The sequence below is a fragment of the Carcharodon carcharias genome, chromosome 18 (assembly GCF_017639515.1).
Source record: "Carcharodon carcharias isolate sCarCar2 chromosome 18, sCarCar2.pri, whole genome shotgun sequence".
NCBI lineage: Eukaryota > Metazoa > Chordata > Chondrichthyes > Lamniformes > Lamnidae > Carcharodon > Carcharodon carcharias.
This window is the reverse complement of record NC_054484.1, coordinates 42,664,557-42,691,681: the sequence shown is the minus strand read 5'-3', so window position 1 is coordinate 42,691,681 and position 27,125 is coordinate 42,664,557. Positions and strand designations below refer to the sequence as shown.

General features: G+C 44.0%; 1 protein-coding gene across 1 annotated transcript in view; it reads left to right on the top strand.

Annotated features, from left to right (window-relative positions):
• Positions 1-27,125, top strand: part of cfap91 (cilia and flagella associated protein 91) — a 96,847-nt gene that overhangs the window by 58,982 nt on the left and 10,740 nt on the right. The window contains exons 9-14 of the mRNA XM_041211705.1: positions 6,991-7,173; positions 9,777-9,916; positions 13,259-13,375; positions 20,177-20,248; positions 21,229-21,375; positions 25,117-25,338. Coding sequence (XP_041067639.1) covers positions 6,991-7,173; positions 9,777-9,916; positions 13,259-13,375; positions 20,177-20,248; positions 21,229-21,375; positions 25,117-25,338 — 881 coding nt within the window. The remainder of the gene's footprint in view (positions 1-6,990; positions 7,174-9,776; positions 9,917-13,258; positions 13,376-20,176; positions 20,249-21,228; positions 21,376-25,116; positions 25,339-27,125) is intronic.

The window sequence follows — 27,125 nt, the reverse complement described above, 5'->3', positions numbered from 1 at the left end:
TCAGAAGAGATCTGTCTTCACTGCTTCTGCTCCACAAACAGACTACCATACATCTGTACCATACATCTGAAGGGAAGCTCACCATCCTGCAAACATTCTGTTCATCTGGTATCTCTGTTCCAAAAGGAACACAATAAAAGATATTGGCCTCTCTAAAAGCAACATGTCTTTTATGTATGATAGAGAGCAGCCTGATGTGGCACATATCTTTGGGTTGGCCTGGAGGATTCCAATAGCATGAAGTTTCAATGAAGCTGAAAGACAATATTACACATTATTCAGTGAAAGTGAATATATTTTCAGATTATGAAGTGACAAAATGTGTTCACCCGTGGAACCACTTGTGATTTTGGCATTCATCCTCTGGAGAGTCAAGGCCTTGATGGCCCAGGCTTTCTTTGGCTGTCCTCCTGCAGTGACAGAGGACGAGGTTGAGGAGGTCACAGGCAAAGGGGACTCGGACAGAGCAGACAGCCTCTGAGATTTCTGAGCGAATGACCCAGGGGTGTTCAGCTGCTGCTCCTCCTCTCTTCGGATGTCCGAGGACCCTAACCTGACTCCTTGAGGGGAAGGAACACCTGGAGGGACATTGAGGTGCCGCATTTCCCTCTCAAGTTGCCACTGCAGGAACTCACTCATGCCTGTCGCGATGAAGCGCAGGTCTGCACGCATCTCCATGTTCTGCTCGACCAAGGTCTCTCTGGAGTCCACCATTCTTCCCATGGAGATCTTCATGCACACACATGTGGGCAACACTTCATCAGAGAACAGGTGGATGCACTCCTTCGACTCACGTGCCACTCTGTTGAGGGCTTCCAGAGCTGTGCGTGATGTTCCTCTGCCTTCTGCTGACTCTCCACAATGAGTTGGAAGGCCAAATCCAGAGGCTCGTCATCTGATTCAGACCTCACAGATGCCTCTTCCCCAGCAAGCCCCCCGAGTGCCAGGGAACTCGGATGAACCTGCCTCCTACTGCTATGGTCACATATCCATGCAGTGACCTCCAGACTGTGAACCCAAGCCTGCTCTGGACCTGGGTCCCACCGAGGTGTGTGTGTCTGCGCTGGTGGAGGGTGTGAATAAACACAGTGATAGGTCTTCAATGGAGAAGGTGTCCTCTTCACTGGAGGTGAGGACCTGGATGGAGCTGAGGGATTGGCTGGTTGAGGGTGTCGGTCACTTGGCAGAGCTCCCTGTGAACCGAAGCAGGGATAATTAGTGCATGGCAGCAGAATCAAAAACAGGAGAATGAGCATTGACAATTGCATTGAGAGAGGGATGATGGCACACTCCTCAAAGTGAGTGAGGGGCCTAATGTGGGCCACTCCATCCCTGTCTGGGACCTCTCTCTGATGTTGTGAGCCAGCTTGTCCTGCATAAAAATATGGAAAGAGTGTGAGCAGGGTGCATGCCACGGCAGATGATAAGGATGCGTGGAATGTTTGTGTGGTGAGCTTCATTAGATAGAATGAGGATGTGATCTCCAGAAGATGTGAGCCTGATGGAGATATGAGGGTGTGTGTGAGAGTTAGTGGTGTTGTCCCTTGAGGTGTGAGATCCTTGTGAATGTGTGATGGGTTTGTGAGTGTGTGAGTTGAGAGTGGCGAGGTGGTTGACTTACCCTGGCAGAACGGATGAGACCATTCATCTTCTTCCTGCACTGGATAGCTGACCTCCTCTGTACTCCAGTGGCGCTGACTGCCGCTGCCACTGCCTCCCAGGCCAGATTGGTGACTCTGGTGGAACTCCAGCCAGAGCGGGGGCAGATGCCATCACGGTGGCCTTCCGTTGCATTTATTAGGTACCCCAGAGAGGCGTCACTAAATTTGGGGCTGCTGTTTTCTTTGCTTTCAGGGCCAGCTGTTGCCTGGAACAGTCCTGGTCTGAAAACATGAAGTAGGCATGCGCTCTGGTGTGCTTTAAACATGGCGCCCAGAGCAAGGAAACACTCAGGTCACAGCAGGACGGGCAAATCTGAACCCGCTTTGTTGCATAAGGGAGATCACTGAGATTCTAACCCAAGGGAGCTGAATACATCTGATTCTGTCTTGCCAGAGACAAGCAGGCAGACTGAGCACATGGCTTGGCAAGGATTGCAGGCTTCCCCTTTGTGCAGGATGCTGTTCATTGACCATTGGGGTGCTAAACCAATGCTTTTGTTGCCAGGACTTCTCTAGAGACCTGCAGTACTTGGCAGAGCAAATGTCAAGATTTGTGGTGGTCCTGTTGTATGCCGCAAAACCCTGCCATTATAAGGGCATATCCCTTCCCGCCAACTCTACAGCAATTAGCCAAGGAGCAGGAAGAGGAAGGGAAGAGGCAACCAACATCTCTTTCCAGCTAGGCTGATCATCTTATCTGACTTTGATACTGAATTACGACTCCAATTCCCATTTCACCACCAAAGAGCTGAACTCAAGAAGTGAGGTGAGAGTGACTGCCCTTGACACCAGGGCAGCATTCGACTGAGGAATCAAGGAGGCCTAGCAAAACTTGAGTCAATGGGAATTGAGTAAAACTCTCCACCGGTTGGAGTTTTACCTGGCACAAAAGAAAATGGTTGTGCTTGTTGGAGACCAATCATCTCAGCCCAAGGACATAGCTGCAGGAGCTCCTCAGAATAGTGTCCTAAGCCCAACCATCTCTAGCTGCTTCATGAGTGGCCTTTCCTCCATCATAAGGTCAGAAGTGGGGATGTTTGCTGATGATTGCACAGTGTTCAGGACCATTCGTGACTCCTCAGATACTGAAGCAGTCCTTATGCATATGCAGCAAGATCTGGATGGCATTCAGGCTTGGACAAGTAATTACCTAATTGCCTTTGTGCCACATAAGTGCCAGGCAATGACCATCTCCAACTAGAGTGAATCTAACCATCTACTCTTGACATTCATCCATCATTGAATCTCCCACCATCAATATCCTGGGGGTTACCATTGACCAGAAATTGAACTGGACTAACCATATAAACACTGGCTACAAGAGCAGGTCAGAGATTGGGAATTCTGCAGTGAGTAACCCATCTACTGACTCCCCAGAGCCAGTCCACCATTTACAAGGCACAAGTCAGGAGAGTGATGGAATACTCTCCTTTTGCTTGAATGACTGTGGCTCCAACAACACTCAAGAAACTTGACAGGACAAAGTAGCCTGCTTGATCGGCGCCCCATCCACCAACTTAAACATTCACTCCTGCCATCATTGATGCACAGTGGCAGTAGAGTGTACCACATACAAGATGCACTGCAGCAACTCATGAAGGTTCTTCTGACAGCACCTCTAACAACTAGAAGGACAAAGGCAGTAGATGCATGGGAATACTGCCACCTGGAAGTTCCTCTTCAAACCACACAACATCCTGAGCTAGAACTACATTGCTGTTCCTTCACTGTCATTGGGTAAAAATCCTGGAACTCCCTTCCTAACAGGTCTGTAGGTGTATCTACACCAAATGGACTGCAGAGGTTCAAGAAGGTGATTCACCATCACCTTAAGGGCAATTAGAGATGAGCAACAAATGCTTATTTTGCCAGTGATTCTCACATACCATGAAATAATTAAAATAACTAATTACCCTTGTGGATTCCATTAGTGTCCATCTCCTGTGTGCCTTTACATGTACTAATATTTTTATACAGTGCTATCCCAGCAGCTGCAGCATGGCTGGTAGAAGGCTGCTGACTTTTATGGATGACATGCAAATAGCCTTCCAGGACAACCTCGAGTAACACACACCCTAAAAGGCCTGACTTTGGACTGAACCATCTTGGCATGGGTGGCAGGAGTGCGGACTGGCTGGCTGTCATGCAACAGCAAATGCACTGGCAGGGTGAGAATATGACTGTCTTCCAGAGAGAAGATGGCAGCTTCCTGTTCCATAGAGCCACTGCCACTTTCCTTGGGCCGTTACCTTAGCATTCCTAATAATTTGTTGGAGAGCAGTTTGCTGGATGGCTGTGCCACCCTGCAAGCTCCTTTTAGGCACTGGTATCAACAGACATGATGGCAGGTTGTAATGCAGCATTCTGAGAGCAGTCTGGCAGTAAATTGACTTTACATTACAGCAGTCTGAACTTCCTCTGCAACCCCAGATGTTGCGTGGCTTCTGCTTGTTCTGCAATGGAATCGAAGATGTCAACCAATGCATCATTGTTGGGTCCTCAAGTGTTCCAAAGGTCTGCACAAAGCCCTGTGCAAAGATTTTGCTGGATTCCTCCATGCTGCTTTACATTGTATGCTTACTTTCTGACGGGCCTGATAGTGCACCAAGCATTTCATTGCGCATACCCATCAATCTTCTTCTGTAACTTGCCCTATTGAAGTCATCATCTGAAATCTCTGCAGAAGAACTTGTGTGGAACTTTGCACTCATGTGAGCTGGCACCTGTGCTACTCTTACTTCCAGCAGGCTGCAGGTCACTGGTGTCCGGTGTCTCATCATAAGCAAATCCCACTTTGAAACTGTCCTCTGAAGTACGTGCAGTGTCAATATTTGAGCTGATGGCTGTAAGTGTGAGAGCAAGTAATGATGTTTCTTCTTCACCTCTGACTTCTTGCTCTTGCACCTCCTGCCTGAGCTGGTTGCAGTTCTTGGGAACTGAAAAGCGGAAGGCACAAGGGTAGGGCTGTGGTCAGGGGAGAGGGTAGAAATTAAGACACATATGCTTATACCATCTACAGCTTGTAAATCCATAGAGGTTGGGGGATGAGAGAGAAGCAGGATGTGAGAAGGAGGATTAGGAATGAGGATACTGTCACCTTTGATGGTTTCAGCCCCACCATGGGCTACAACCTCAGCCATGGCTACTTCAATGATGGCAGCCATCGCCTCCTCCATGAGGGTAGGGATATGCAGCTGGGCCTGTCCCCCACTGATTCGCTCCTGCTGCCTCTGGTTATGAGCCAACTTGCCCTACAAGAAAAAGGGAAGTGTGATGCAATCTGTTTGGGTGATGCGGCTCTCATGATTGAATAACAACTAGCAGTGTGTGAAATGCGGTGTGAGACTTGCAGCAGTGCTCAGTGTGTAATGGTGAGGTGTAGTTATGAATGTTAGTTATAAGTAATGTTTGATGCAAGCAGGAGCCTGGAAAAAGGAATTCAAGGGAAGCAAGGAATGAAATTTTACTAAATTACCCTTTTCTGTGTGAAATCAGAAGGCCGTAAAAGTAAGTTTAGCTATTCATACAAAATGTTTCACACAAGCGTAATTTCTTTATTAGATATTGCTGATTTGGGGTGTCAGTATCTTTGTAATAATTCTGGGAAAAGAAACAAAATTGCTATCGGTTCATTTTGGTGTTGGAGCAAGAATTGTTGAGACTATGGTTCTATGATTCTGTAATTCCATGGACAGAATTTTAACTGCCAAGGGATGGTGGTGGTTAGGGTGGGAAATGGGGCAGGGAGAGGGTCAGATGAGGGCATGGGTTTGGGTGCAGGTGGGCAATTAAATCCCTGAAAAGTAACATTGCGTTGGGAACCTGACTAGATCCCTCCCGCTTCCAGGTTTAACCTGGGTGGGTGGGAGGCACCTGTGGAGCTATCAAGGAATTGATTAAAATATTTAAATCTCCAATTAACTGAGGATTTAAACTAGCATTCTGGATTTAGCATCCAGTGCATGGGTTTCTTGAGCTGTGTGGAACATGCGAGAGTTAGCCAGGTGAGAGAACAGTGGGGAATGCTTCTTCAGTGAACAGGCTGCAAAGCCTTCAAAGAGTGAAACTGAATTGCAGCCATGCCTAGGTGAGAGGCTGATGCTCACAGCGGCTGTTCAAAGGGTGTGCTTTCATTGTTTGACAGGTGCTTTCCAATTCTTGGAAATCAGTTCACCTATCATGGAACTTACTCACTTCAGTCTGCACTTCCCTCGTTTCAGCCTTCATTTTGGCATGGGAGCGCCTCAAGTAGTTCGACCTACTTCTAATGAAGCATAAGAGGAGAACCAGTGCAGCACTAGCTGCCTTCTCGTCAGCCACGTGCCACTCCATAGAGGGGATAGCCACAGAGATCTGCCTCAAAGAAGGTGAAACCCCAACACAGGGTCAATAGGACATGAATGAGCATCAGAGCCTTAGGAAGCCCAAGCTTTGACAGCAGGATTGCCGATATCTGCAGCCCCCCCTTCCCAGTGAACAGTGGACATGAATTTCCAGTAGCTGTAAAGGTGGCTATCACTGGAGGCCAGGAACCACCCCCACCCCCCCCCCCCCCCACCTCAGAAACACCCTGTTTCTCTTCCTCTCCCTGGAGTTCTGTTCTCTTTTCTCACATGAGGACGGACAATAGAGGCTTATGAATGTGAGGAATGGATTGTGTGCGGAGGACGGAAGGGCAACATTTATGTAGAGTCATGGGTTTGAATTGATACAAAGGTGAAGGCGAATGTGATGGTTGGCTGTTCAGGGGATGTGAGGAGGTGCCTGGAAAAGACAGGAATGAATGGAGCTACAAGGAGTGTTGGCCTGAGGAGTGTTGTGCAGGAGAATGCTGGGAAATTCACCTCACTGCATTTCCTCAAACCACCAATAGGACCGCAAGGTAAGAGTCAGAGACCTGGGATTGGTTGGAGGGATGTGGGATGAGGACAGCCTTCCCAGGCCTCATTTCCATTTCTTTCATTGCTGGAGCCTCAGGAATCGGTATACTGTTCAGCCATTCTGACCACTGGTCAGATCCCTTTAATTTAGAAATCCTTCCTTTGACAGATTTGGCGCACTGTTCTGCAGCCCCTTCCCCCAATTGGTTGGGACTCCAGGAAGCAGGATGCTAATGCCATGGCTGAGTTAAAGGGCCATCGTAAAGCCTACTTCAATAGCAAATAGACTCCCAACCTGCACCAAGCTTTTCCCATTGAAAGGACTATTTAGATAAAATTCCACCCTATCTCGTAGTGCTTTTATCTCTCACACAGAGGATATTGGACTAAGGATCAAAGTTTAAGTTATATAAAAATGCATTCTGATATTTTAACATTTGTCTTGCTAGAAATAAGAAAGTTAACAGCCAAGAGGAGAAATGTGGAGGGGACGCTTGAACGGCGTAGCCTCATACAGGACTATGCAAACTATGGTTCACAGGTTTATGCACCGATCTCTCGAATTGGCCACTTTCCAGACCAGAATTCAGAGCGTTTCATTGTGAAAAGTCATTTTCTATCCACATTTAATGGTAAGTTAATGTTTCGGATTCCTTTGTCATCTGAATGTCCAACTGGCAATCTTCAACAATGTACAGTCATTTTTTAAGATTTGTTCATGGGATGTGGCTGTCGCTGGCTAGGCCAGTATTCATTGCCTGTCCTTAACTGCACTTGAGACGGTGGTGGTGAGCCTCCTTTTTGAGGTTCTGCAGTCCATTTGTTGTAGAAACACCCATAGTGCTGTTAGGAAGGGAGCTCCAGGGTTTTGATCCAGCAACAGTAAAGGAACGGTGGTATAGTTCCAAGTCAAGATGGCGTGTAGCTTGGAGGGGAACTTGTAGATGGTGGTGCTCCCATACATCTGCTGCCCTTCTAGGTGTAGCGGTCACGGGTTTGGAAGGTGCTGTCGAAGGAGCCTTGGTGAGTTTCTGCGGTGCATGTTGTTGATGGTACACACTGCTATCATTGTGCATCAACAGTGGAGGGAGTGAATGTTTAAAGTGGTGGATGGGGTGCTAATTAGTTGGGCTGCTTTGTTCTGGATGGTGTTGAGCATCTTGAGTGTTTTTGGAGCTACACCCATCCAGGCAAGTGGGGAGTATTCTATCCTGACTTGTGCATTGTAGATGGTGGACATTCTTTGAGGAGACAGGAGACGAGTTACTCACTGCCATTGAATGTCAAGGGGAGATGGTTAGATTCTCTCTTGTTGGGGATAGCCATTGCCTGGCACTTGTGTGGATTGCACCAAATATAACACATTCCTTGAGATCCAAATCTCTTCATACTGACTCTAGTGCATAACCTGTAGTTCAATATTAATCCTTAGGTTTGGAAATAGAACTTTACCCATTTTTAACTAGTTTAAATGATCCAAGTGGACACAGAGAGGATGATAGTACTTGCTGGCGTTTAAACATGGCTGATACAAAAGTGATTCTTGGAAGAGTTATAAATGCAAATTTTCTTCCTATACGATGAAATCAAGGTTGTGTGAAAATTTGCATTGTCTGAAATAATTCCTCATGGATTAATTATAAAATGGAAGTCTCATTATTTCAGTTTTCACAGTAGTTATTGCCGGAGACAAAGGGTTGCTGGCTAAGACCAGAGATTGTGGGTCGGGGGGGGGCGGGGGAGCTGCTGGCAAGACTGTGTGGGAGGGGTGGTGACCGGTGACCATGGGGAGTGGTGCTGGCAATACCGGAGACTGGGGCAGGAGGGGGTTGGGGAGACTGGACACTGGGGCAGGGAAGCTTTGAGGGAACAGTGTGCACAGCATCAACAGAGTGAAGGAGGCCCAAAAGAATTGTCCAAATACAAAACTATATCCTTTGTAACATTCCACATAGAAAATATTTTACTTAAAGTCTGCCTCCTCGACCCCATCACCGCTGTGCAAGCTGCTCCCTCAAAGTTCCTTGCTGCTCCCAGTTACTCCATGCTGCTCCCCAAACACACCTTTGCCCAACTCGCTTCCCCAACAGACATACTCAGAAGTCCCTCTCCCCAACCTCCCTTCCCCCCCCATTATCTCAGCAGCCCTTCTTCCAAAACCCCCTCCCCCACTCATTCAACAACACTTAGGCCTGCTGCTGGACCCACCTCACAACTACCCACCTGCTGAACAACTTTCAGAGACAGTGAGTGAATTGTGAGTCTAGAATGCTGGTCAGTCCTCCTGCTCCTCATGGCTGAGTGGAGGGGGCTGCATTTGTGTAGCATCACAATGTGCATGGGCATCCACCAAAGATGCATGGGCAGTGGCAAGAGGAGACTCTGAGCAGTCTCCCAGTTGCTGCCTGGAGAAACACAGGACAAATGATGTCTTGGGAAGCCAACATATAGGGTACAAGATAAATTGGAAAATTATGGGACAATCCTATAAAACATGGAACAGTTGGACACTCTAGGTCTGCTGCATCTTGTCTCATTCAGGCAGTTGACAAGCTAGCAGCCAGCCTTCTCCCAGGATCATGGACCCAGGGGCGCAAGTTCTGCCTGCTGGAAGCCAATCAGAGGCTGGCAGCTCTTCTGTACTCAATAGCGCCACTGGTGACGTGGTGACTGCTGCTGATTTGACATCCACCTGAGGCTTTGGATTGAGGAGGGACCCAGGCTCAGGTGAGTGATGACGGGTGTGAGTTGAAGGTTGGGAGGATCATGCGGTGTCGGCAGCAAGGGCAAGGGGATAGCTTTCAGCGAACACCCATAACCAGGCGCTGAATGCCTTTGAGTGAGGGCTCGCCTCCAGCCTGGGAGCTCAGAGACAAACATACCAGGGTTAATACCAGCAGCTGCGGGATGAAGCCCTTAAGTGGGCATTAATTGCCCACTTAAGGGCCTCAATTGGTGGCAGGCCGGGAAGGCCGTCTAAGAGGCTTCCCGCCATCTACTTAATTGGGGTCAAGGTGGGAAGTGCCAGATTAAATGCCTCCCCACCACTAAACTTGCGATGGGGGAGGGCACAAGATACAGCCCTTTTCTCTATTCCATATTAATGAAAGGTACAAACTTTTAAAAAGTGCACATATATAAGTAAGTTCGTCTTAAAAATTGAATGAGATTTTTACTAATAACAACTGTTTTGAGCTCCTTCAGGCCTTGACTGTACATTTCAGTTTTTTTTTAGGTATACTAGAGTTGGAGGAAGCTTTACCAGATTTTGTTACTCAACCGCGCATACAAATTCGGAGACCAAGAAATACAACAAAGGATGGCCTCTTGAAGTACGCTGCTCGTCGAGAGATGGAGCTGGCTAAAATTCACAAGGTAAATGTTAGTGATCAGATATTAGTTTAAGAGCTTGTTGGTTCTGGTTTTGTAGTTTTGTTTTTATAAATTTAGAGGAAAATGTGAGTAAATAATTGTTAATACTGTCTCCAGTACTGATGACCTACCCTCGTAAGAATGGTGCGTAGCTTCAACATCTTATCTAATCAGATATTACCTGCCAGGCCAACTGGTAGTGTAATTTATCCACGTAGTGGCACTCTTGCCGTACCCAAGCCTACCTGAAGCTTAGGAGGCACCACTTCCCACACATCCTGCGTGAGGCGGCTGGAGTAGTGCATGTTGGTACGTCCCCAGTATGCACTCAAATACGTTGAAAGAGCAAGATCATGACATACTTGATGTCAACAGGCTGATGCAATGCACAGATAGGCCAACAAGTGTGCAGAGAATGCCATCCTATTCACTCCTGAAACAACAGGCATGATAGGGCTTGTTAAAATCAACACAAGTTGCAGCTAAGGTTCCTGGATTTATGTGTGCTCAGGCAAAGTTGGCAGAAACACTGATGAGTTGTTGGTGGAGTTTAAAGGCTTCTACTGACCCATGAAAGGAAGAAAATAACATTGCCTTGCATAGGTATGAGACAATAGTTACAGTGCACTTGCTGTGCAACATAAGCAAGACATGTAGAGGAAGAGGTAGAGACGGGAACCTCTATGAGGAAGGAGGACTCCGCTGAGAAGGCCTAGTCCAAGAAGATCTTCCAGGAACACCAATCCTACCTTGAGATGAGCCAGAAGGAGTGCCCCAGGAGGCTTCATTTCATTGAGGAGATAGCAATGGAGTAGTGTTACTTCCTGCATGAAGACCTGGAGCCTCAAATCAGGGCAAGGAAGGCCTTCCCAGTGGCTTTAAAGATCACCTTTTCATTCTTTGCAACTGGTTCCTACCAGGTGAGAGCAGGTGACATTAGCAACATGTCACAATTTGCTATTCACAGAAGTATCTGAGAGGTGATAGAGGTATGGGGGAGAGAGGACTTTATTGTCTTCTCATTCAGGAGGGAAGACCAAGATGAAAGGACATGCGGGTTAGAGTTGGGGGTCACAATGATGGGGTGGGGGGTTGGGTTCAAGAGGCCAGATGTGGGTTAAGTGGGGGGATGACCTGGGTGGGGGGGGGGGTTGCCCAGGGGGCCAAAGAGAAGGATCCCCCCCCTGCCCCTTGCCTGACACCAGTCTGACCAGCTAAAGCTGCCAGGCTTCCTGCATGGCATGTCCTCCCACCATCTCAGTTAAAATACTGGTGGCGGCAGAACAAGGCCCTTAAGTCACTATTAATTTGCTGATATAGAGCCTCGATAAGCTCAAGGGTAGGCGAGCTGCCTGAAGCCTCCCCAGCCCCCATTAAATTTCAGACAGATCGGGAGTGGGCAAGTAGTCAGCAGGAAGGCCTCATGCTGGATTTTATGTGCCCCTCACCTTCAAACCTGCTGGTGGGAGAGTGATAAAATCCAGCCCTTAATTAATTTCTCCTGAGCATAGTAGGCCTGTTATGTAACATTAAATAAGGTTAATTTTCAAGAGTTAATTACACACTCCATGTGTGCAGATGCCTGTTTTCCTGATTCAGTTTCACTTGTCTGTAGTGTCCTTAATTTTGCTTTGACAGTTTGCAATATGAACATAACCTTTACATGCATACCATACATTTTTATATCAAAATTTAAGCATTGTTTTTCTGTCAACATTGTTCTTATTGACATCTCATTTGAGCTGTTACAAATGTAATCCCCATCCTTCTTTTACAGGTACATACATTTCAATTGGCAAGATTTTTTAACCCTTTCCTACGTAGTTTCAGTACTCTCCTGGTCAGCAGTCCATTTTCCAGCCTCCATAAGCTTGAGCTGATTCAAAACTACGCTGCTCATATTCTAACCAACACCATCTAAATTTTTGCCATGGAGGCAGGAAATTGTTTTGTTCTCAGGTCACAAATCAGCCTCCGGGGACAAACAGATTAAAGTTAAACGTTTTGTGGAGGTAAAGCCTTAATTGGTATGAAGGGTTTCCTGTCCACTTAGAGCCATTGGGGGCAGGAATGGAAGTTGGTCAGATGAAGTGGGCAACTCATTTAGGCATCCCATGGCAGCCATCACTGAGGCTGCCGATTGTCCTTGGGAAGAAACTTGTTGAATGTACCAAAGTCTTTCAGGGCACCGGGGGGAGTGAGATATCGCAGGGGAGCTGGAGGCCTGGTACCTGGGACAGAGCTGCCCCTTGCTTCAATGCCAACCTAGATCAAACATTGGAGGCCGTGAGGGAAAGGAGGGTGGTCCTTTTTCCGGAGGATGGCAGGAGGAGGCCATCTCATTGCGCAGCCGGGGTACCACTCTGTTCAGCATCCCTCCACCTCCTCTTCTCTAACCTCCTGCTCTTTCTCCTCCTGGGATGAGCTGTTCCCTTCCAGGAGGAGGACCCCATCATCCTCAAGGCGTAAACCTCTCTGGAGAGCCAGTCCAGACACTGGAATCGCATCTTCAAAAACCCAATGACCCCACATTCAATGTTTGTTTTACTGATTAGGATGCATTGGTTGTCTCACCTCTGTGCCTCTGTCTGGAGCTCCTGCAGAGGGGTGAGTAGCCATTTCTTCCTGGATTATCCCTTGTCCCCTCAAACAAGTTCTTAACAAGTGTTTATAGTAAGTTAATTGGCCCTACTAAGGAGCAGAGAGGGATTGACATCCTGCCCTCTCCCAGATGAGCATTTCTAGTGCCGGGAACGGCATCCTGAAACTGACACGCCTTTCCTCCCCTCATTGAGCAGGATTCTCACCTCAACACCATTTCTTGCACTGAGCAGGATTTTGGCCATGGCTACCCCACCATTAGCAGGATTTCACACATTCCTTCTCCTTCCTCTTCCACTGAGAAAACTTTCATAATTCTGTCCTTCCCACTTCAGTGAAAAGGATTTTGGCACCAGTGAAAATGAATTCCCTCCCCCACCACCCTGAGCATTATCCGAGCAGGAGTTTATCCCCCCTACTCAGCAAAATTTTGGACCTACACCTCCTCTACTCTGAGCAGCATTTCAGTCCAACAATCAATCCTCAAAAAGATTGTTTCCGCCTCTCCTTCATCTTCCTACACTCCCCTCCTTCCCTCCTCTTCATTCCCCTCTAATACTGTAGCCTCACATTGGACATGTTGCTTTGAAAATACTAGCAGTGCTTTGATTTAAGAAATATATTTTATATTAAGAAAGTGGAATACCCTATGATTCACTGATGTTTAATCTAATCATGACTAGACAATTTAAAGAATTATGGTAAATACTGTAAATTTATAGATTTTGTATTCATAAAACTCAGGCTATACGGGAAGCAAGATTTAAAGGAGAAAAACCAGAAAAACCACTTCGCTTTCTGTTCAAGATTTTAAAACCTGTTCCTCGTCCTCCAACACCTACAGTGGAGCCACCATCTGAGGTAAGGGAAAAATTAAAAATGCTACCCTTTTTTTCCCTATACTGTTATCTTCAAAATAAAAAATAATAAAAAAATAAATGGACTTACACTGGTCGATGAAAAGCTTGCCCAAGGGGCAAAATGTGAAGGCAACAGAAAAGTTGATCAGTTGGGTTCTCAACTGAAAGGAAGATGCAACTTTTTCATGTTTTAGTATATACCACTTCTTGCATTGTTAGAGCGACCTGCTGATTTTACTCAATTTGGTAGCTCAGTGGATTTAAGTAATTCCAATCGATTGCACAGTGGCACCAGTGATCCTCTGCATTTTCCAAAATGCACCAGTGTGCTGACAGTTGGCCATCTATGTCATGGCATTCAGTGGAAAACAAGATAAGAATGGTGCGGATACTGGATTAGGTGATATAAGTTCCATCAGGCTGTAGGAAACAGGCAGTTATTCTGGATAATTTGTAAGTGGTTATGCCAGGGTTTCATCGCAAATTATACAAATGATAGTGCAGTGTTCAGCCTGGAACTGACCTCATGCAATATGTTCATATCAAGTTTCTCAATCTGCTATTTTAAAATAAATGGTTTAACCATCCATTACTGAACAGATAAATATGCTAGTGTTTGGTACTATTGTACAATGTAATTTCTAAGCTGGTTGTAACTCCTCTATCTTTCTTTCTCCACTAACATCCTTCAACGAACTGCACCTTTCATTCGCTAAATTTGAATTTACCAGGATTGTATTATTGAAATAATGTGAAACTATTCAAAGAAATTTAAGAAGCATTGTTAATTGAGCCCTGCATCTCTAATATATTTAAAATGCTGAACGGTCAATGCACTTTAAAGCTATTGCACTTGAAGGTGGAGCTGTGTGCATAGTTATGTGGCATAATGTTGCATGATAGGGCCACCTTAAGGAAAAGAATAGTAATTCATCTTTGGATCCATTCAGCAATGTCTTTTAAAAATTATTTAAGGAACCTGAGGAGCCATTTTTAAAAAAAGACAAAATGCATAGCTTTAGAAATCAATTTAAAAGCTCAAAACCAATGTACATTACAGTTCCAGTCTTGGCCAAATGCACAGTTGACAGAGATAGCCACATGCGCCCCACAAAGCAAAATAAAGAACTCAAAAAAGGCTTCAGAAAGATAAAATGAAGTTGTAGATAAGGTGAAATTATGCCTTATGAGCACAAGAAACTGCATCATCCGATGAGTAAACTGAAGCCACCTGAGCATGTACAGAACAGATGAAGGGAAGAAGCTGATTAACATTCGCAATAAATTGAAAGCAGCATTGTGAAGATTCTAAATTTAATACTGAAACCTAAACAAAATCTGCCCCCTCCCTAGTCTCTGTCTTATTCCCATCTCTAACCCATCCACTCCTCTCCTTTCTCCACATCCTCTCCAGTCCATTCTCTCTGAACCCTCTCATTGTCAGAAGGTTCTTGATTCAAGTTCCACTCCAGTGTCCTGCCCAATATTTATCCTTCAATCAACTTTGCAAAAATCAGATTATTTGATTATTATCACATTGTTGTTTATAGAAGTTTGCTGGGTGCAAATTGGCTGGAGTGTTTCCTACATTACAACAATGATTACAGCTCTAAAGTAATTAATTGTCCGTAAAGCACTTTGGGATGTCCTGAGGTTGTGAAAGACACTATATAAAAGCAAGTCTTTTATTTTTTTTTCTCCCTGCCTATTCTCTTTTCCCCTCCCGCTCTTCTTCCTTATCCTTGTCTTTACCTTCCTCTCTCTTTTCTTCATCACTTCTCTCTCTTTGCTCCCCTGCTCACATCACTACTCCTCTCACTATCCCTCTCTTTCCACACCATTTCTCATCTCCTTTAACTCAAGGGGGTTGGAATACAAAGGTGAGGAAGTGATCTTTCAGTTCTACACTGGACAAAATCTGAAGTACAGGCTTCAGTTTTGTGCACCAAACCTCAGGGAAGATATATTGGCCTTGGGGAGGGTACAGTAAAGGGTTGAATTATGAGGATAGGACATGTAAACCTCATGGCTTATAAATTTAGGAGCACCTAATTTTTGGGCCCTGACATTTGGCCTCAGATTTCATTGTCATATTGCCTGCGTGGCACTCCACCACATTGGTTAATGGCAGACATGAGGAATCTTTACCCATGCCTGCAGCAGGTGTTAGGCCCACATTTGTCAAAGGACCCAACACCTTACTGAAGTGCCCACTCCAATACTCGTTTGCCCAAGAGAGGATCAAGTGAAGAAAAATCAAGCCACTTTTTAATGTCACAGCAGTCCTCAGTCTGGTTGGGTGTTCACAGTCAGAGTCAGTGACCGCCAGTCCAGGGAGATCAGGAGGACCTGGAGATTAGGAAAAGCAGGAGTGGGGGAATGTTATGACGTGGCAGATGATGTGTGCCAGGTGGATCAAATCCACGAGGAAAACTTGATCACACAGTCACAACAGTTTTACAATTTGTATTTTATTTTGACATGTGTGCCCTGAATTCAGAAGTAATAAGCCCACCAAAATTTCAGATTTTTTTAGGGAATACTAAACATTTATTAACAAAAGGAAAGATTTCAAGCACGTACATAGGTCTACGAATTACTACTATAATAACTCCTAAAACCCCTAATTAATCTGGCTTCCAGTTACACCCCCATTAAGGCAACAGTGAAAAATAGATTTTAACAGATCCAGGCATGTCAACACAATACCTTGGACAGTAGAATTCAAGGTGGTTTTTCCCAATTTGGTTTCTGTAGACAACAGGCTTAATGCACAAATACTGGAGGGTTTTCACACTTCTGGTAGATCTTACGATGTCTTCCCTGACACATGGTCATTCTCCTTTATGCGTGTTTTTCCCTTTTAATGTAAATCCCATTGTTCCCACATGTCTCTGGAACTTTACCTTTCTCACAATATAAATCTTTTCATGGTGCAAATATTATCAGTAACCTTTGGGAAAAATAAACACACTGCTTAGCCTAGCTTCTCTGGCTAGGTGTAACTTCCTACCATCTCTGAAATTCAAACCACCCTGATTTATCTAAAAATGTAAATTCTCCTCACCTCACATTCTAAAACTTCAGCCATGTTTACAAATTTAGCATTTGAAACTTAGCTTCTTTTGATGAGTCAAAGCCTCCAGACCAGCTGTTTCCAACTCAATTAAATACCACACCCACACACACACACACACACAGACACAGAGAAACTATCGAAATGCCACTATTAACCTACTTTTGCAATAAAGCACAATATATTATGAGAATTATTATACTTCCACGACAGGGAGAGTGATTAGGGTCAGGGCCGGGGAAAGGACGAAGGTTGATCAGGGTAGGGCCCAGAAAGGGAAGGATTGGAAATCAGCGATTGGGGAATCAGGAGCATTGAGAGCACTCCTGCTCCTCCTGGCTCTGCATTTAGGTAAATTACTTATCTTCTTGATCAGTAGGTGTACAGTAGTGCTGGATTTCTTAAGTGCAACCCACAATGGCACTGACTGCCTCAGAGCAAACCATTGTTGGAGTGTTAACCTCAAGCATGTGTCAAGTTCTTTACATTTGCAAATAAATGTGCTGCCGGCATGGATAAAGGTCACCTCTTATTTGCCATTGCCTAATATGGTGGTTAGTGCACTTCTGGCCAGAAGCATGTGTGAACTTCTTGTCTGCTATTTTGGCATGTTGAACACTCTACCCAAGAAATAGGTACTACGAAGCCCAATTTCTGGATCATTTGTTTTCTCTTGAGTTTAGAAGATTGAAGGATGATCTAACTGAGATGCTTAAAACATTAAACCAATATATTAAATGCAGAAAAACCATTCCCTTTAGTGGAGGAAGAAAATGAGTCAAAATAATCTTAAAAGTAGATATATTCCACCTCTCTGCTGAGCCTTGATCTCCATGTCTTCATCTGGTAATTATTAAGGTGCTCCTTCAATCAGTGCAAAAGTGCAGTAGTCAACCCCTCCCACATGCCCACAGACCCTTCCCGTGGCGATTTTTTTTTTCAAAGATATTATTCTACTGCATCATTCCATCAGACTATCAAAATGATGTAGCTATGATTACATTTTGTGACCAGCTTCCAACCTCCTCCTGTTACTGTCCAAGCCCCTCCTATCCTCCTTGATACTCATCATGTCCAAATTTCCATTCCTCTGATCACTCTCCTGCCTAGCTCCCCTTTTAACCTTGGAGCCTATCGTCATTGTTGATGATATTCCTGTCCTCCTCCTGAACTGTTTTCTGTTATGTTCCCATGCCCCATGTTGACCTCATCCCTCCCATTCTTGAGACCATATGCACCCTGACTTACAAAGACCGCGTCCATGAGACCATCGACTACCCAACTTGACCGTTCCCCATTTACAGGGCTGCAGATACCTCCACTAACCGTGACAGTGCCATCTGCTGCCCAGTACCAAGCCACCACCCCGCAGGACCTAAAAGTGTGAAGGACTGACCACACCCCAAATACCATGCTGTGCACAACCGAAACTGCACAGACAGATCTTCCCCCTTCCTGCACCGGGACCAAGACATGTGTCCCATGCATAGCCCTGTAGTACAGCCCCTGTGTGGTCAACAGAGCCCAGGACTGCCTTTAATTTCTGCCCCAGGCAATGTAGTCCACACAGACTAGGACTGCCTTTAATTTCTGCCCCTGACAATGTGGTCCACACAGACCCAGGACTGCCTTTAATTTCTGCCCCCGACAGTGTTGTCTGTACAGCCCCAAGGCTGACTCATATTTCTGCCCCCCTCTTCCTTTAAAACCTCCCCTTCCCTACTTTGCTTCAATCTGTCTCCCCTTCCAATCATGCATCTGCTTCCCACCCCTTCCTCCCTTGCCCCAGTCAGCACCCCCCGTCATGCATCTTCCTTCCATCCATTTCCCCCATTCCTCCAGTCAACAGCCCCCCCACCCCCAGTCATGTCTCTTCCACCCCTTCCCTCTGGTCCTGCCTGATGCTGAGCAGTCTCGGCACTGGATCGGATCAGTGGTGAGATATGGCAGCAGCACAGTTAAATATAGGCGAATGTTGTGTGTACAAACCTCAAAGTTGCAAGTGAAGTGAAGGTCGCCAGGTACACACCACTAATATATGGTTGTGAATCAGACCAGTCTAATTACCACTGGCAGAGCAATTAGATCTGGAGGGAGAACATTAAAAGCCCAGCTCGCCAGAATAATGAGTATTCATGATATGGAAATGCATGTAAATGTGGTTCCCAACATGGTTTAGCGGGAAAGTTGACCTGCCATTAGTCCACCATGAAAGTCGTGAGGTGAAGATTCCAACTTACTTTCCTGCTGGCGGTAAACTGACTTTTGCCATCACGCCAAATTTTGTATCCCCGCCTGCCACAAGTCCTGCCACTGGTGGGACCGGAAAACTCCGCCCAATGAGTACTCAAACTGATACAAAGTGCTGAGAGATACTGTCCTGTCCTGGGTCACTGGCAATGTGCTGTTCCAAGCATACAACAAAAAAAATGGGCAAATGTTAGAATGCTGGATCCTAGACACAACTTCCATCAGAGCTTGCATTATAAAATATTAATTGTAAATGATGGTTGTGTGATTTTGTGTATGCTTGAATGGGAATGAGTAGGAAGGAAAGCCAGATGTAACGAGTTATGTTACTATTTTCTTCCTCAGGAGGCCTATGGCTTCACCTTTCACTGCTTCCATCACGTTATTATATGAAAGGATGAGTTTTCCTTCATGTAATGTAAGGTTTATAACTTGTGAGATCTTGTGCAATTCAGGCCTGATCCCTTGTAGTCTGTGCTATCTTCTCCAACAAATAGAAGCAATGTTCAGAAATTTTAAGTCAAAGGAGAACATCCACAATGAATGTCAGGTGAAAAATCTGCAGTTCATCCAGATCAGTAGGTGATTATACATTATGCATCATGCAGTTAAGTTGCAGGGTAGGGGAAAGATGAAGCTTGCTGTGAGTGATACCTTGCAATGCCATAGCAACACTGTTGAAGAGAAACAAATTTGCAAGAAATTTTAAAGATACTGAAATTACAACTTGGATTTTCCTTGGGTCCCACTCAGAACGTGGTAGGTTTTATTGATTACTCTATGATAAGATGCCCCTGTCAAAGTGGTTATTCAAATTTTAAATCTCACCCTTTAGGCAACACTACAACACAGGATGCCATGAACATGATGGCATAATGATGGAAAAGATTTTGTACATAATCATCTCATCCTTCACATCCTATTAGAATTTGGTGACTGCAATTCAATCTCAAAGGTCACATTGGAGGTGGAGGGAGCTAGAATATTCCTTTTCCCAACTCAGAGGTGAAAGGAGGAGGGAGAGGGAAGAATTGAAAAAAATATCTAGTACAGAAATTAATATTCCTAAAGTAGAACAAATTATTCATCTAAACCACTGGATAAAAGCTAAACTGAATTGGCAGATTTTTTTTTATTGGAATTTTTGTTACAATAAACAGCTTACTATTTAGAGGCAACAACTAAAACACTTTGACTGCCTTAAATGCTTCTCAGTGTATACCTGGTTTCCACTGCATTATTCCTCTTTCTGTACTCAATGTAGTGTTACAAGTCTGTAGGATTCTGGAAAATATTTAATGATATTATGTTTTAATTAATAAGACTTTAATATCTGATATTAAGTGAAATTATATAAACATTAGGACTATACCCCAAGCTTCCTTCTTAAACCCAATGTGCTTCTAAAGAGAGAGATTCGATTTGATGGACAATACCTTCACTAACACATAATATGTTATCATTTCTTTATTTAAGGGAGAAGAGGAAAATTATCTGGCTATCATTTATCTGCAGAAATTAATAAGAGGAAGGACTGTGCAGAATATGGTATGTTTTTATGGAGTCGTTATAGATTATGAAATAAATATAGGATTCTCAAATTTATCAACTTGTGCATCATTGTGTACTTTGGGAGAATTTGAGGAACTGCAACTTATAAACTGTGATAAGAGAGTGGAAGAGCTGTATGTCATGTTATTACCTCCACCATTGAATGTGGGCAGAGGTAATGTTTTTGTCTTTGTTAGACTGTTTGTCTATAAACAATATATCTCAAAAACTAATGTATGGATTTCAGTGAAACTTGGCACATAGATAGGGTAAGGTCCAAGGAAGAACTGCCTAGCTTTTGGTGAAGTTGCAGGTCTGGATCCTGGTTTTTTTTAAAGGATCCATCTGTTAATATTGGGAGATAGGACAAATTTGTTTTTTCTTTTGGAATATTGTGGGTTGTTTAATTTAGGATGTTGTTGATTGTTTTAGAATGTTATGGATTTTCTCAGCTGTTGTAGTACAATTTGTCACAGCTGTCAAAATGTGAGCAGAGTTTTCAGAGCAGGTTGTTGGATATGGATTGGCATTAAGCCTCCTCAGTGAGATGGTAACTCTGAATAAAAACATTTATTTTTTCAGTTTTGTAGTTAGAGCATCAACCAGGCAGAGAAAAGACTCAATGAGGGGTTGCATACTTATAACAACGTTGAGTTAACAGAGTATAGCGGATGTATGCACTCTACTAAAAGCCCTCTTTTCACTAGTTACTTGTGCAATAGCAAGTTGATTTTATCAGTTCTCACCATTTGATAAAGTTCTGCAATAATAAAACAATGCATAATGGTGGGAAGGGCATACAGCTTTTGCACTTACTGACAACAACATATCAATGCTGGCAGTTTTGGTGACTGTACAGTCAGGCTATTCCAGCCATCCAACTTGAAGTTGACATGGGATAGTTTGGATAAAATAAAAAGCACTACTGGTAATTGTGGAGCTGTGGGACAACATTAATGCAATCCATGATCTTGTAGATGTTTGAAGGCAAGGAGAAGCGTATAGAGCTGATTCAGGAACTTCGCACCACTCATGCCCTCCAGGAGGACAGACAACTACTAAAGCAAGCAGAAATGCAGGCTATATTGGCTTTGCAACATGAACAACATCTAAAGCAGCAAAAGGTGACCCAACAAGTTTTGTAATATTTAATGGAAATCAGTACTGTTAGAATTTTGTTCTGCTTTCTTTGTTATTTATGATTATGTGACTGACCAAATAGATAGAAGTAAAGTTCATTTAATCACAGAATTCACAGAATTTTAATGGCATGGATGGAGGCCATTTGGCCCATCGTGTCTGCACCAGCTCCCCAAATGAGCATTATGACCTGGTGTCATTGCCCTGCCTTTTCCCCTGCACATTGTTTCTATTCAAATAATCATCTAATGCCCTCTTGAATGCCTCAATTGAACCAGCCTCCACCATACTTCCAGGCAGTGCATTCCAGACCCAAAACACTCATTGCGTGAAAAAGTTTTTCCTCACACCTCATGTGCTTCATTTGCAAATCACTAAATCTGTGCCCTCTCATTCTTGATCCTTTTACAGGTGGGAACAGCTTCTCCCTATCTACTCTGTCCAGCCCCATCATGATTTTGAATATCTCTATCAAATCTCCTCTTAGCCGCCTTCTCTCCAACGAGAACAGACCCAACCTCTCCAATCTATCCTCATAGCTAAAGTTTCTCATCCCTAGATCCATTCTTGTAAACCTCTTCTGCACTCTCTCCAATGTGTTCACACCCTTCCTATAAATAGGCACTCAGAAACTGTACACAATACTCCAGCTGAGTTCTAAAGAGTGTCTTATATAAATTCAGTATAACGTCCTTGCTTTTATACTCTGTGCCCCTATTAATAAAGCGCAGGATACTATATGCTTTATTAACTGCTCTCTCCACCTGTCCTGCCACCTTCAATGATCTATGCACATATACACCCAGGTCTTTCTGCTCCTGCACCCCCTTCAAAATTTCACCCCTTATTTTATATTGTTTTCCAACATTCTTCCTACCAAAATGCAACACCCCACACTCCTCCACATTGAATGTAATCTGCTACCTATCTGTGCACTCCACCAACTTGTCTATGTCCTCTTGAAGTTCCACACCATCATCCTTGCAGTTCACAACACACCCAAGCTTCATATCATCCACAAGCTTTGAAATTGTCCCCTGCACACCAAGATCTAGATCATTAATATACATCAGGGAAAGCAAGGGTCCCAATACCAACCCCTGGAAAACTCCACTACAAACCTTCCTCTAGCCTGAAAAATATCCATTGACCATTACTCTCTGCTTCCTATTTTTTTCAGCCAATTTTGTATCCACGTTGCTGCTGTCTATTTTATTCCATGAGCAATAACTTTTTTCACAAGTCTGTTGTATGGCACTGTATCAAATGCCTTTTGAAAGTCCATGTACAACACATCAACATCATTACCCTCATCAACCTTTTCTGTTACCTCTTCAAAAAACATGATTTCCCCTTTAGAAATCCATGCTGGCTCTTCCTTATCAACCCATATTTTTCCATGTGACTATTAATTCTATCCCGAATAATTGTTTCTAGAATCTTGCCCACCACTGAACTTAAACTAATTGGTCTGTAATTGCTGGGCTTATCCTTACAACCTTTTTTTGAACAAGGACGTGATGTTTGCAATTCTCCAGTCCTCTGACACCACCCCTGAGTCTAGGGAAGTCTGAAAAATTGTGGCCAGTGCCCCTGCAATTTCTACACTCACTTGCTTCAATATCCTTGGAGGTATTTCATCCAGTCCCAGTGCCATGTCAACTTTAAGTACTGACAGTCTATTCAACACTTCCTCCTTATCAATTTTGATTGCTTCTAGTAACAGAGTTTCCTCATTTGTCACCATGACCTGGGTAGCATCTACCTCATTGGTAAAGACGGATGCAAAATATTCATTTAATACCTCAGCCATGGCCCGTTCGTCCATGTATAAATTCCCTTTTAGGTCCCTAATAGGGCCTACTCCTCCTTTTACCACCCTCTTACTATTTGTTTGCCTATAGAAGACTTTGGGATTCCCCTTTATGTTGGCTGCCAGTCTTTTCTCATAATCCCTCTTCACTTCTCTGATATGCTTTTTCACCTCCCCCCTGAACCTTCTGTATTCCTCTTGGTTCTCAATTGTATTTTCTACCTGCCATAAGCACATTTTTTCTTCTTTATCTTAATCTCAATCTTCTTTTTCATCCAGGGAGCTCTGGACTTGTTTTCCCTTTCGATGGAATATATCTTGATTGTGCCCGAACCAATTCTTTTTTGAAAGTAGCCCGTTGTTCAGCTACAGTCTTTCCTGTCAATCTTTCTATCTGGCCCAGCTCAGTTCTTGCCCCATCGAAGTCGGCTCTTGTCCAGTGAATTCTTACTCTGGATTGCCTATCATCCTTTTCTATCATCCTAAAACGTATAATACAATGATCACCGTCTCCTAAATGCTTCCGCATTTGATCTACTTGACTTATCTCATTTCCAAGAACCAAGTGTGTCTTTTCTTGTTGGATTGGTCAAATACTGTTGTAAAAAATTCTCCTGAACACAATCTAGGACTTTTGCCCCTGTCTGCCCTTTACACAATCACTGTCCCAGTCTACACGTGGGTAATTAAAGTCACCCATTATAACTACTCTATAATGCTTGCATCTCACTGTAATTTCCCTGCAGATTTGTTCTTCCACGTCCTTCTCACTATTTGGCAGTCTATAGACTACACCTAGCAATGTAATTGCAGCCTTTTTGTTCCTTAGCTCCAGCCAAATTGATTCTGTCCTACAACCCTCTGGGACATCCTCTTTCTCCAGCACTGCAATGCTCTGCTTAACCAATATCACCACCACTCCTCCTTTCCTTCCTTTCCTATCTTTTCTGAACACCTTGTACCCGGGAATATTTAACACCCAGTTTTGCTCTTCTTTAAGCCAGGTCTCTATTATCACCACAACATCATATTTCCACATGGCAATCTGCACCTTTAACTCCCCAATCTTATTTACTATATTCTTATGTATTCACATACATGCATAGTAACCTTGATTTAGATTTTGTTACTTTCTCCCTTAGCCAACTTTAACTATTAACTTACTATTCTCTACACTAGTGCTATCTGTCCCTCCCAGTATCTTGTGTACCCTGGTATTCCTCCCTAATATTTTCTCTTGGTTCCCACACTTTTGTCAAGTTATGAATGGCCTAATACTTTATATGGTGCATATTTTTATCAAGCCTTTAAAGAAGATTGGGAATAATAAAGAGCTCCACATTCTGTTAAATATTTTTCTAAAAGCTGACAATTCTTTTTGTGGCCTGCAGTGGCTCCTTTAAAGCTGCTGGTTAGACCAGAGAGCTGGTTTTCCTGAATGTAGTCAGTCTGGTGCCAAATTGGTAAAGGAGATATCAAAAAGTGTTTTATTTGTGAATGTAAAATGCCTTACACCTTATTCAAGTGTGGACTCTGGATTCCTATTGTGATGCCTAAACCAATATGGTGGGTGGCACACTGATGTAGAATGCATGCGTGCACACCACACACAATGTTGGAGGCTTTGGTGACAATTTTACATCTGTAAAATGGGTGCCTAATCATTGAATTTCTAGGCCATTCTGTTTCAGGTGCTTCTAATATATATTATGAAATAAAGCTGTAGGCACATATAACACTTCAGAACATTCTGCAATTTAAAATTGACATTTAAACAAGAGAAAAAGAGTAAAATGCAGAATAAGTTAAATTTCTGTTAGACTAGATTATTAATCTTTGCTAATGATTGGTTTTACAGCAGACAGTTATAAACTTATTACAGTTAGTATGAATCCTTTTTTTCTTGCTATAGCATTCTACAATGGACGATTATCTCTCACACATTGAAGGCCGTGTACTCGCAGACATGTTTGACTTCCTGAATAAGGAGCTGCTGCGGCTGCAAGAGGAACGACGCATCCATGCAATTGTTATGTTGGCCGAGCGTCGCCGTCGCATCAGAGAGGCAGAAGAAAGTGGCTTACGTCAAGTAGAGGAGAGACGTAGAAGGGAAGAGGATGAAATTTTCAAAGAGGTCAGATACTTGCAATATAAAATTACATCACAGTGAAGTCCTGCCTTTCGCAGGGGTTACATTCCCAAGAAACCTCGCAAACGGTGAAATCACGAATGACGAACGTGCTTTTCAATCGAAGTCAATTAGATAGAGTCCAGCAATGTGAGGGCAGTATTGGTTTGTGCAGTTACTCTACAGCAAATTGTGGTATAGTACCTCTATATGACAGCAGGGGAGCCTCTGAGCAATACAAGACATGTATTGCAAATTTTAAAAAGAGATGATCCTCATTTAAGAAAAACATGAATCCCCTCAAAACTGGCAGACAAAACTGGTGAATATTTCAGAATTGAACAGAGCCATTATTGCAGTTCTGGATCGAGAGATTCTGACATTTCCACGTTAATCTCTCCGTTCAGACTGTACTTCAGCTGCAACCATTCCAGGCACCGCTTCTCACCCCTGTCAGAAGGTGTGCAAAAAAAGACAATTAAATGTCTGTGGTCAAGACCTGCTGGGCTCCCCCATTTTTCAGCCGCCTCCTCCAGCTAATATTTTAGTTGGCATTAGCACCAGTTGTAACTGGATTGCCAGACTGAATACCTTTGATTTAACCTGTTGGTTGTGGGATTTCTTACCCCCGTCTATTGCATGCTGCTTCTGCTGTTTAGCATCCTGTGTTGTAGCTTCACTGGGATGAGACTTCATTTTTGGGTATGCCTGATGCTAGTCTGGTCATACTCTCCTACACTGCTCATTCAAATAGGGTTGGTCCCCTGGTTTGATGTTAAAAATGGTGGAGTGAGGAAAATGCCAGGCCATGAGATTACAGATTGGTGTTGAATACAATTCCGCTGTTGCTGATGGCCCACAGCTCTTTAAGGATGCCCACTTTTGAGCTGCTAGATCTGTTCTGAGCCAATCATATTTAGCATGGTGGTAGTGCCCCACAACATGATGGAAAGTGTTCTCAGGACTTCAACTCCACAACGACATTGTGGTGGTAACTCCAACCAATTCTGTCATGAACAGCTGCATCTGTGGCAGGTTGCTCGGTGAGGGCAAGGGTCAAGTAGGTTTAACCCATGTGTTGTTGGTTCACAGACCGCCCAACACACAGGCCTAGTCTGGCAGATGTGTCCTTCAAGACTCAGCCCTTGGTCAGTACTGATGCTACTGAGCCACTCTTGGTGATTCACATTGAAGTATCCTAGCCAGAGTACATTCTGTGCACTCTACACTCAGATCTTCTTCCATTTGATGCTCAACACAGAGGAGTATTCATCAGCTGAGGCAGGGTGGTAGGTGGAAATCAGCAATAGGTTTCCTTATCTGTGTTTGACCTTGTGTTTGCCATGAAATTTTATTGGTCTTCACTGACCCAGAGGCACTGCAACCACAGCCCCCATACCTGCTGCTGACTTAGTTTGGACAGGTGACCAAATCCTCTGGCCTCCTTGTATGGATGCACTAAATCAGCACAACACCACCAAAAAAAAATGCAATACTGTCACAAGCTTTACAGTAGCAGAAGTAAGTTAAAAACACCTCACCTGAAAGTTGAATTGGCTCTTTAATTAGCAATAACGGGTGGGAGGGTGGGGTCCCTTGTGCAGTTGAACGCTCATTCAGCTATAAGTAATTGGCACAGGCATTTTCTGAATTTGCATAGTCCAAATTTCAAAACTGTCTGTCAAATCAGTTGGAATGGCTGACTAATGTCACAATCAGAGCACTCCCGATGCTCTCAGTATATACATGCTAGCACCCTTCCCAGCATAGGGTGCCACGCCAGAAGCACTGTT